This window comes from Etheostoma cragini, chromosome 11 (assembly GCF_013103735.1).
Source record: "Etheostoma cragini isolate CJK2018 chromosome 11, CSU_Ecrag_1.0, whole genome shotgun sequence".
NCBI lineage: Eukaryota > Metazoa > Chordata > Actinopteri > Perciformes > Percidae > Etheostoma > Etheostoma cragini.
The window spans coordinates 18,526,012-18,538,511 of record NC_048417.1 but is presented as its reverse complement, the minus strand read 5'-3'; the positions used below and the strand labels follow the sequence as shown (position 1 = coordinate 18,538,511).

Genomic DNA, 12,500 nt, shown 5'->3' with positions numbered 1-12,500 from the left:
ACAAAGCCATACATACACACTGTCAGTAGTGTAGTCTGTAGCAGTGGTCATAATCGGATTCTTTAGTTAAGTAAAAACTTTTGCCGTACTTGTTATGATGGGTGACTCCTTTTGTTATTACAATATTGGGTTATTATTGCCCAACCAATATTGTATTTTTAAGAAAAATGCCAATATCAGTATTTTAGAGTGTAAAGAATGTAGTATCACTATTTTGAAGCAACCTTAAACCTGTCTTAGACATTTTGTGCTGCAATTTCCTATTACATACCAGCCAACCAATATACACTTATACAGATAAACAGTATCTGCAATAAACTATTATCGGTTAATATATCAGCCCAGCTAATTGGGCAGGTTCTAAGCATATATATATATATATATATATATATATATATATATATATATATATATATGTGCTGTCAAACGATTAAAATATTTAATCGCGATTAATCGCATTAATGTCATAGTTAACTTAAGTTTGCAATTATTTGTAGTTAATGTCACATTTTTATTTATTCTAAATGTCTCTTGATTTCTATTTGTCCCATTTGTGTTCTTTTTTCTCATTTTAATGCTCTTATCAACACAGAAAAGTGGATCAGCTTGCTTTGTACAAATGTTTTTTACAACATTTTACAACTTTGGCGTTTAGCCTAGTGTTCTCACACAATGTAACACTGTCCATCAATAAAGGGTGAAAAATACTTTGACAAGGGGGGGAGAATTGGCATCAGCTGTGTGCTTGGCCATCAAGTGGTATTTTCGACTGGATGTGCTGCGATGATAGCTCAGTTCAAACACACAGATTACTTTGATCTTGTCAATGGAACCATTTTGCAACTTTTAAAAGTAAACTTTCCATTCAGAATCTTATTGCCATTCATTTTGGCGTCCTGCTCTCGCCATCCACACAGAACGGAACGTTACTACTCTTTGGCTGGCTCGCAAGCCCAAACAAGTTTGTGCGATGTGCCTGTTGATTTGATTCCAGTCAGGCTAAATCAGGTTTGGTGTTGGAGTCTTTCTAACGTTAGTAGTGGTTGCAACAGCATGTGAAAAAGCTACAAAGTTTGCTAGGCCAATAAGAACATTAATAAAAAATAAAAAAATGTATGCAGTTAAAATGGGTTGACGTTAACGCCGTTAATAACGCATTTAGCTGAAAGCACTGTTTAGATAAATATATATATATATATATATATATATAATGGCATTACTAACAACGTACATTTTTTCAGTAACAAGTAATCTAATTGATTACTCTTCCCATCTTAATAACGCCGTTACAGTTACTGCCGAAAAATGCGGCGCGTTACTATAATTGAAGCTTATTTATCATCAGACCAACTAAGGACTGAGAGACAAAGACTTTTTTCCTTCCTTGGCATAAAGGCTGACGATTGGCTGAGGTTGAGTAAAGTTGTAGTAGAGTTGGGCGGGTGTACGAAAGCATGCATAGACACACTCACACACATACGAACACACACACACACACACACGCCGGCTCAACGCACACAGCATCGCAAAAGTATAAACATCGGGTCACTTACGTTATTTGCTCTCATAGAGTGTAAATGTTTGTTATTTATTTTTGTTGTAGTGCTTAACAAACATTATTTAATTTTACCCAGTCATGGCCTGTTGAGGGACAATAAATACCAAAAGTTCCAAAACATCTGTTGTGTTATTTGTATCGATCCACTATATAAACATAATATTGACATACATGGCGTTTGATTGGACGCTAGTCTCACTTTATCCCACAGCAACATTAATACAGTTTAGATATGTGTACATTGTTTCTGTTAATGTAATGTATTTAGTGTCTGTGTCTTTAGAATATTCAGAGTTACCATAAATAATTAAACATGCACATTATTTCAAATGCATTTTAAGTTACTTGAAAGTAATGCATTTGTTACTTTCGGAAGTACTAGTTACTTTAAAAATGTGTAACTAAGTATCTAATTTAGGTACTTTTTGGAAGAAGTAACTAATTACTTTTTAAAAGTAACTTGGCCAAGAGACTAACAACATTACTCTATCTGATAGCTGGAGACTGGAGATGCAATGCTTTTACATGTATTGCCTCTAGTAGCATTCACACATGGGGTCAATGTAATGTAATACCCAGGACACATACTGAAAACCTGAAATACTGTTGGCACATATTGCAAGTAATGTTTTACTTTAAATGGAAAGCACTCAATTTGTATGTGTGTATCTCTCTCTGTTTCTGCAGGATGCATCTCACCCGGGCGCCTCTCCTTCCTCGGCAGGGGTGCTGGTACCTCCCAAAGTGGCATCCATAACCTCTGAGCTGCTGGCCCATGCCAAGGTGCAGCTGCCACTAAACATGTGAGTACACCTCAGGGTGCTGTCAGCTCACCCACCAGTTTTTTAGTCCCTCCTTCCTTCTATGTTTTCAAACAGAGTAGATATGTGCCTGAGATCCAAGCAGGATTTCAGAACCCGCTTCCTGGCAACATAAAAAAATTCTCTTTTGTGCCCAGAGTTATTGGCTATGTTCCAGCACCTCTGCAACCACATTTACTCCTCCACTGGTTAAGGATCAAATCCCCCTCAGAAAGGAACACTACAGTCACACACACCATTGCCTCAGTTATGTGATGCTTACATCAGTGTTTCATAAGGCTTTCAACAGCCATAGCTTACACTATGCATTTTATTGTACAGCCTGTTATGTTCTTTCATAGATATGAATCTTCATCACCTATTGTTATTACTATTTTCCTAAAAAATGAACATGCAGGAGTATATATATGGTTCAGTATATGTGAAGCTTACATGCTTTCATGTTTTAGCTTTTTAGTTTTTTGGGGGAATCTTTGCTTTATTTGGTAGTGGATAATAGTAGTGACAGTTGACATGCAAAGAGGGCAGAGAGGGATGGGGATGGTGTGCAAAAAACTTGTGGGTGTTGTAATTACATGATCAGCATCTTAAACCCTCTAGGCCATTGGTTCTCAAAGTGGGGTACAGGGGTACTTGAGGCGGTTTTACAGGGTTCATCAGCAGAACAGTCACTCATTTATTTCCTCTAAAGTTCCATCCATAAGTAATACATTGAAAGATTATTAATATTGGTCATGGGTTTCTTACACTTTCTGTAATTAAACAGAAATAATCTAAAATCCTATCAGATTGGGGACCCTGGGACAATGTCTTGTCTAATAGGGATCCGTGGTCTAATGTGTGTTAGTTTAGGGGTCCTTGACGTGTAAAAGGTTAGGAACCACTGCTCAAGGCTACCAAGGTATTGCGGCAGGAAGCATTCTTATTTTTACCTTTTCCGTCTAATTTTTCCAAAATCTTTTAGACACATACATATGACAATAGATGGGTAATTTGACTCAGTATGAGTACTTAAGACAAACAGTAGGCATACATTGCTACTGACTATTAAGTTATAATCACAGGTTGATTATTTTGCTGATAGATAAAGAGCAAAAAGCACCTGACACACTTACAAACACAATTAAATTATTTTGGAAATGTAACCCCACTAGTCACATCCAGATGGCTGGTGAGGCGCCAATGCTGAGCAAGACTGTTCTATAATTTACCTCGTAATTTATCTACCAGATAACTGCCAAAAAGATATGGGTGTGTTCAAGGTGAATGTGTGTTTGTGATCTCGTACTTCTACGTTTGTGCAGACCAATTTGAGTTTTTTGGGTATATATTTTTGGAAAGTGAGAATATTTGGCCTGTACTCACTTCTTCCAAGGTTAGAATAAGGTTCATGGTTTAGGTAAGGGGCCGATGAGGGTCCACACAAGAATAGTGTGTGTGTGTGTGTGTGCGTGTGTGTGTGCGTGTGTGTGTGCGTGTGTGTGTGCGTGTGTGTGTGTGTGTGTGTGTGTGTGTGTGTGTGTGCGTGGTATTTTTTACTAGTAACTTGATGTGAGTCAAATGCCGCATGGTCCGCTTTAATGATATCACCTTCGAAGTAGCCCCACATACACACAGGCTTTAACACGCACATATGCCTTAACACACACATAGACATAATACACACACAGACACACACACACACACACACACACACATATGTCCGGAGTAGGTTTGTTCTAATGATGAGGTCGGACGTTTCCATCTCGGCCTGGCAACTATTCCTGTTGCCATGGGGAGACGGGAGACGATTCCCACATCTGTTACCATGGCAACGGGGAGGCAGCGCATATAGGGCTTGTTTACTCTGTGGTCTTATCGTCTGCTGGCGGAGTCTGGCAATACATACTACGAATGTCACTCAGCATCAGGACCAGAAACTTCTTTGCATGTACAGTATGTTAACGCAGATGCAATACAGAATGCTTAACACATAAACCTAGTCACCTTGGATATAAGTACTGCATTCATCAGCATACCTGTAAACAAGGACATATCATTTACCCATACACAGGATAGTTTACCAATTCTGAGGGAAAACTCATTCAGTCAGCTTCTTCTGCTCACGTTAATACCACTCAAAGAAATTATTTGAATTCTCCTTCAGAATTTAATAAATCCCAGTCCACACTGCTACATTAAACGGTCATACATCTTGGATTTGATATTAATCAGCCTTGTCTGATTCTCTAATTATCCATGTGTTATAGTTTACTGTTTATTGCAAGTTATTTAATCCCAAGAAACCTTTTATTCTGGTTAACATGCTAGAATGGATTTGTTCACATTTATTGGAATTTGGTATGTCAAGATTTGATTTAAAATTGATACTGTAAAAGGGAATGTAAACTCAATCAGATAACTTAATAAAGGCAAAAACTCTACATATGTATGATTTAGTGGTCTACTGTTTTAATAAGTGTAATGGGAAAATCACTTTTAAGCATGATTTCATATGTCCTATAATATGCATGTGTTGATTATTCATATAATTATTCCCAATGCTTTTTAGGGTGTATGACTTTTGAATCTCTCTTTGTGTGTCCTCCCTGAAGGAGAAGACGACTGTTTGTCTTTGCAATTTTCCTCCAAGGACAAATGCCACAAAGTCTAACAGAAACAGTTGTCCAGAGCTGTGGTTATCATAGCAGGTCCCAGGTCGAGACCATAGCCTATCCAAAGACACAAGATGTTCTTTTTTCAGCTAAGATAGAATGACCGGTAAAGAAACTTGACACACAAAGGGCAGATTCAGAAAGATGTAAAAGCTTCAACTTGTTTGCCTGGGAAGAGTAATTGTTATACTAAGATTAGACTGTTTTTCAGTTCATTCAGTTTGCAGGCTTTCTTTATTTTGTTTCAACAAAGTCTCACTTCCAACAAATTCCTCTCTCGCTGTACAAGAAACTTCCACGACAAAAGCAATCCTGGTTTACTTAAATAATACCAAACTGGTAGTCTTACCTCACTTAAGAAAAAAATCAGAATTACATTTTCTTTTTGCTGTTTGAATGGAATTTATTTTAGATACTAAAGGAGACCAATTACTGATATCTGACAAGCACTCATATTTACAGTTGCCACCAACAGTAACAGTTGCTTTCCGTCTCTGGGGAAATGGATGGTATATGGTGGGAGGACCAACCTCCACAGATCCTGTCTTTGAGCTGACAAAGATCCTATTGTAGATCAAAATGTGGTTTGATAGTTTCATATAGGAGTTAGTAGAGCATCAACAGTTTGCAGGCACTTATCCTTTGGTCCTTTGCACTGTAAATCTTAGTTAAACAAGTAAAAGTAAGATGTGTAAAATATGCACTTTTTAAATAATAAATGGCGGACAAATCTTGAAATCCCATAAGAAAATGTTAACTTGTTCTGATAACTAAAAGAGGAATGTGTCATAAGAGTAATTTTCTTGATGCCAGAGGAGTTATTTTGCCTCCTAAAAAGTAGAAGAGCATTAAAAAGGGGAATGCTCTCTTCCCTTTGTAATGTACTGACACACATTTCTACTTTTTTGTTTTGCTTGATTTAATAATAGTCTTTCATTTGTTAATTTTTTTGCATTTGTTATAGCTTTGCTTTTACTAAAAGCATAAAACATGCGAGGGGTAGATAACTGGTGTTAAGTGAACAGTTTCTGGAGATGTTCTGCTGACTTATAATGATTTATCTTTGTGTCTGTCGCCTTTGCGCCACAGATATCTGGCTTTATACGCCTACAAGCCCCAGAAGGCTGATGAACTGGAACTCAGGAAAGGGGAGATGTATCGGGTGACAGAGAAGTGTCAAGACGGGTGGTTCAAAGGCACCTCACTGAGAACTGCTGCCTCTGGTGTCTTCCCAGGAAACTATGTCACTCCCGTATCCAGGTCAGTTGTGGTCCTACAGCTTTCCAAACAACTATGTCCTTCCAGCATCCAGATAAAAGCAAGTCATATTGGTGATGTGCAGTTATAGCATAGTATTTCACTTATTTTAGTAAAAGGACAACTACCAAATGTTTTTTCCTCTGCAACATAACCAATCCGAACCTGTTGCAATTGTAAAGTAACTTGAACTTGACCTTTAGCTCCCTCATTCAGGGGATAGTGGGCTGATGGGTTGGTAGCGGTGGTCAGGGACCTTCTTCTCTTTTTGCATTGAAGCCAGTGATGCATTTGTGTTATTTTCACATGCATTTTTTAAACAGCTAATATTTCAAACCTTTGCTCTGTTTATTATTAAGTGCATTTGGTTTGGTCAGCAGTGTAGTACAATCAGACTGAGGCCCCTAATTTTATCTTCACACAAAGGCAGTGGTTGCACAGTCATTGTAATTTGCATCGTAATTTTTCACGGTAATTTCCTTGCTCCAACTGAACCCAATTGCAGATCAGGCTGAGCAGTGCAATTGTTCTACTTGTTATAGTATGTAATTGCACTTCCTTTTGTCACAAAGACACTGAGTTGGTGAAGGCACACTCTGCGGATACTGTATTCCTTGTGTTAAAAAAATATTCTTCCTGTTTCAGCCTCTGCTGAATCTATCTTCACTCTTTTGAAATTTGAACTAGGAAAATAATAGTGATACCTGAGATATTTCCAATTTGATTTAAATACAATGTCACATGCAAAACAGCAGTCAGTTGATACTGACGTCTAATGTTGGGCTACTACATATTTAGTTTTGATCATTATCATCATCATCATAATTATCATTATCATCATCATCATTACTTTTGGCGTCCTAAACACTCATAGCTGTTACATCCAAATAAAACAGAAAAATGAGTGTGCTGAAATCATATTTGGCAATTTAATTATCCCCATTATTCCTGTATGTGTGAAAACATTTGCAGTCGCTGTTCATCTAATCTGCATACTGCTCTGAACAAGGAGAGAAAGAAAGAAAGAAAGTAAGAAAATGAAAACAAGGGAGAATTAGAATAATAGAAAGTGAAAGAAAATAAAGTAGAAATGCATACATGAGCACAGCAATGAGAAGATTAAAAGAAACACATGGTACTGTAAGATAGACAGAAAGGATGGGGACAGAGAAAGACACAAAGACTGAATAGGGTGGAGAAAGAGAAGGTGAGGAAGAAAGCTGGGAAGAAATTGAAAAAGAAGATAGTAATAGAAAGCAACAGAATGAGGATCGAGAAAGAGAAAATGATACAAAGAGATGAAATGTCTGCAAAAACAGCAGGTGTCCCTCTCCACTGGATATGAATGGCTGCTTCACATTCTGCAGTTATGCAATCCAAGCCACGCGAGAGAGAGAGAGCGAGAGAGAGAGAGAAAGAGAAAGAGAGAGAGAAAGAAGCAAGACAGGCGAGTAATCAAATGAGAGGCAATTTGTTATTTTAATGCAAGTATACTCTCTCTCTCTCTCTCCTATCCCCCATCTTACCTTTCCCCCCTCCTTTGTCTGCAGTGCAGCTCAGAAATGTTTCAAAATGATAATGAGAGGCTGCCAAAGATGCCCACAAATACACACACACACGCACACACACACGCGCACACATACATACATTGTAGAGTTAGACCAATATACAGGCTTCACAAATAGGCATGCCATTCTTTTTTAAATGCAGTTTGAATATTAACTTTTTTGTTTTGGGATGTATTATCATGATTGACATAAACATACAGTGTTTGATTCCAATCCATTCCATCATTGTCCATGTAAGAATTCATGAATGTGTTTTGATTATTGTTATCCTGGATTCATGAGATTTGGAATGTTTCCAAACGGCATACATGCTGCTTCATGAGGATTTTCCACTCTGGCCCGAATACAGTTTTGGTGTAAAGGATGATGGTCTCCTCTTATAAAATTGTTAATAATAAAAAGTCTTAAAAGTTATTGATCTCTCACACAATGAGCAGTGCATGTGATGTCCACAGAGCATCTCAAATCAAAGAATCTGTGAATAACTTTGGTGTTTCTATTGGTACACACACACACAGAAAGCCATAACTCTATATGTGTTTGACGGGAAGTCAATAGGTGGCCATAGGAGTGTGAATACCGCCGAGTCAATAATGTTCACCTCACTGTTCTGCCATTCAGCACTCTGCACAGAGAAACTTGAGCAGCCTGCAGCTCCATACATGTTACAATTGGACGTTACGTAGTGTAAATCATTTGATAGCAGTGATGGGAATAACGGCGTTACTTTTTTCAGTAACGAGTAATACAACGTCTAATTGATGACTCATCCCATCTTAACAACGGCATTACGTTGCTGCTGAAAAATGCGGAGCGTTACAATATTTGAAGCTGTTTTTGTCATCAGACCAACTAGATCTCTGAGCCGAGAGGCAAAGACTTTATTTCTTCCTTGGTTAAAATGCTTTAACCAAGGAAGAAATAAAGTGCTAATAAATACTGACGATTGGCTGAGGTTGAGTAAAATTTCATGGTAGGCCAATCAGAGGTAGCGTTGGGCGGGTGTTCGAAAGCACGCTTAGTTGGACACAACAAACAACATAAGCGAGTCAGGTATAACGTTATGAAATCAAGAAGAGGGATAATTTTTTTTTTGCAAAAGATTACTCACCGTGGTCAGAAAACATAGGGGAGACGCTTTGTTTCTCTCACTATGACTCTAGAGTGGCTACTCGCTCCAAAGCTACACACACATCAGGGCATGTTATTTACACACACATCAGGGCATGTTATTTGCACTACAAAGAGTGTATATATTTTGTATGTTTGTATTAGGTGTCCATTTCATTTTAATATTCAGATTTAGCATAAATAATTGAACTTGCACATATATACTAAGTTCCAATAAAGAGGGGTGGATGTGAGATCAAATTTGAGATATTAAAAATGTACTTGAAAGTAACGCATTACTTTCTGATGTAACTATTTACTTTTATAATTTGTAACTAAGTATCCAATTTAGTTACTTTTTGGAAGAAGTAACTAGTAACTGTAACTGATTACTTTTTAAAAGAAACTCGTCCAACAGGGTTAGATAGTAGCACGGAAATCACTCACTTTGACAGAGGATAATAGTGCTGTTGGCACCGCTGCTCTGTTACTATGGACAAAACTCTGGCCATTAAAATTTCTACCACACAAAAGCCATGTTAGCGGCTCTGTCAGGGTCAGGCACAGCTTGGCTTTAAGCTGAATGCTAACATTAGCATGCTAAAACCCAAAGCAAGTATAGTGGTTACAATGTTCACTAATGAAATTTAAGCCTTAATTGCACAGGAGTGTCTGCACCAAATTTCATGGCAATACATCTAATAGTTCACTCTGGACCAAAGTGGTGGAGAAGACAAACATACATTGCCATCCATAGAGTGACACTGGTATCACAGAAAAAAACCCTGTTTCTAAAGCAATATCCTTTGTGTTATCATATAACTTAAATAATAATTGTAAATCATAAAAAAAATCTTTAAAGTGGCAACTTTCAATTTGTGTTGATTTCAGCGGTCCCTTTGGACAAAGCGGTAGTGTTTTTACCACTCAGGTCTAGGAGTTAGCGTTACAGGGAGGTCATATAGTTAAAATGAATGTTTTTCTCACACAGAAAATCAGTAATTTACAATGAGAGAATACGTTACAGATGCATCATTGCATTTCAAGTTGTGTCGGCTACTGACTTACAACCACATCGCACAAAGACATTGCATACAAATTATTTACAATCCCGTAATTGTCTCCATCTGTTGAAAGCCCAACCAAGTGTGACTTGGATTTAGCCCGTTGTCTTTCACTTTCCCTAGCTTTTAGTTGTTCTTCCTTTAATTTCCTTCTGTTCTGTGATGGTCCTGCCCCAGTATCAGCTGTAACTACAGCAGATAACAAGAAATCTCCTGCTACCCTTTACCTGGCTGAAGACAATAACAGGCTTTTCCGGTTTCATGCCAAAATCTTTGACCCTTCAGAATGTGTGCTCTGTCTACCTGCTGTAGAAGGCGGACCCAGAGAGATGCAATAATAAAAACTATGTAATAATAACGTTCTTTTCACTGTCAGTCTCGTTTGCTGATACAGGTCATTTATATTTAACAGATGGAAAATTTTACATTTGACAGAAATGTTTAAAAGTTACATATAGTCACTTTAATCAACTGAAACGTGCAATGACAAGCTCTCCCTCAACCCTCACCCCTCTCTCCTCTGCAGGGCCCCGTTTGGAGTTGGTGGTTCTCGGGGCTCGTCTTTGTCCAGTCCAGTAGGTGGAGGAGGAGGAGGAGGAAGTGGGTGTAGTAAAATCTCCGCCCCTTCGTCTCCAGGGTCCCCAGGGTCGCCGGGGCCCTCTTCGTCCCGTCCCTCCACCCCACTAGCAAACTCTGTTAACACTGCAAGTCCCGCATCCTCTCCACAAACTGCCGCTGCCCAGCTGAAGAACTGCCTGCGCTCCAATCAGCATACAGTTAACCAGGCACGCACCTCAATGCAGCTGGGTAAGCAGAAACAAACACACACACACGCACACAATGTTAGAAATACACATAGTGAGTTTTAATCATTTAGCACTGGATTCATTAAACATTCAGAAGCATCTGTTTTCAGTTTTGTTTGTGTTTATTAATCTATCCCAGTCACACGTTCACTGATTATTATGAATTAACAAAATGACACAGCCCCAACATAGTAAATAAACGATTCATAATCTTCTCGTCCAAAGTGGCACTCAAGATAGAAATGATTGAGAACTTGTTAAACAAGCCGAGCTACACTTGTGAAAACGAACAGCCTGCTATTCTGCAACAGAAGCAACCACTTTAAAGCCTCCCAATATGACACCATGTGAAAGGAGAGGCAAATCTTGAATCCTCTAGAGAAATGCAAGTGAAAAGAAAGTATTTACTCACATGAAGAGTGTCTGTCTCTGGTATGTCATGCTCTGCAATATCACGCAGTGCAATACTAAGACTGCTCACCAGCCTGCAGGCTCAAAGGAGCGGAGCATTTTATCCCCTTAGTCTCTGATTATAGAATAATAGAATATTGATCAGTCATTAATTCAAGTAGCCTCTGCACCATATAAAATTGTGCTGACATATACGCTAACAGTAGCCTCTTTAACCTCCAGTTCCTCCAATACTGTTAGCCATTGACTGTTGGGAAAAGACACACGTATAATAGAGAAGAAACTCAACACAGAGAGAACTCAGAGGGCTGGTGTAGTCCTGTGTTAAGACAACAGTTCAGAACCATCTTACTGAGAACACCTTTGCATTAAAAAGATATATGTGAATCCCTTTGATACTGTTGTTGGAAGGCAAACATGATGCACCCATCTCTCACTCTTAGTTTTCTCTGCACTATATGAACCCATTGAATCATCACTGAACATAAGCCACTATTGCAGAGCAGTTACAAGAACATACTCACAGTAGAAAAATGTCGCAGCTTTGCTGTGTACATATAGTCTGCACACAACACAAAGACATTACTAAGAGTTTTGTTCAAGCAGTGGTACTGTGTGTGCCTGCCACACGCACACTTCCACACTCACCAACACGCACACACCTGTGTCTGTACAAAGTCTAGATCATATGAGCCTAGTTCCCCACTCAGAGTCTATTCATCTCTCCAGAACCCCTTTCTCTCTTTCTCTTTGTGTGTTTTCTTTCTCCCTCTCAGAAAATAATGGTGACCGTTTCTTTTGGGAGGCTGAAGTGTACACACTGTGAGAATACTGCCAAGAATAACACACACACACAGACATGTGCACTCCCACATACATACACATGCAAGTGAGCACAGACTCCCAAACACAGCTGAATGACATCACTGTGCTTTTTGTTTTATGGAGGCGTAATGACAGAGTTTCATGTCTCTCTCCGTCCACCTCTTTCCTTTTCTCCCTCTGTTTTTCTCTGCCTCTCACATACACACAAACAGACACACATACACACATCTGGTCTCCATTACAAAATAAAGTATGTGCATAGTTCTGGCGTTTAGTGGTTTTATCACATGATCAGCACGCCTCTCTATGGATTTCTGCCTGAGCACTGCAGAGAGAAGAGCAGGTGGCTGTGTGTGTGTGTGTGTGTGTGTGTGTGTGTGTGTGTGTGTGTGCGTGTGTGTGTGTGCGTGTGTGTGTGTGCGTGTG

General features: G+C 38.8%; 1 protein-coding gene across 2 annotated transcripts in view; it reads left to right on the top strand.

The window, feature by feature from the left end:
• LOC117953532 (E3 ubiquitin-protein ligase SH3RF3-like) overlaps positions 1–12,500 on the top strand; it is an 88,614-nt gene that overhangs the window by 65,314 nt on the left and 10,800 nt on the right. For both annotated transcript variants that reach the window (XM_034886667.1, XM_034886666.1), the window contains 3 exons: positions 2,246–2,361; positions 6,123–6,293; positions 10,559–10,839. In XM_034886667.1, coding sequence (XP_034742558.1) covers positions 2,246–2,361; positions 6,123–6,293; positions 10,559–10,839 — 568 coding nt within the window. The remainder of the gene's footprint in view (positions 1–2,245; positions 2,362–6,122; positions 6,294–10,558; positions 10,840–12,500) is intronic.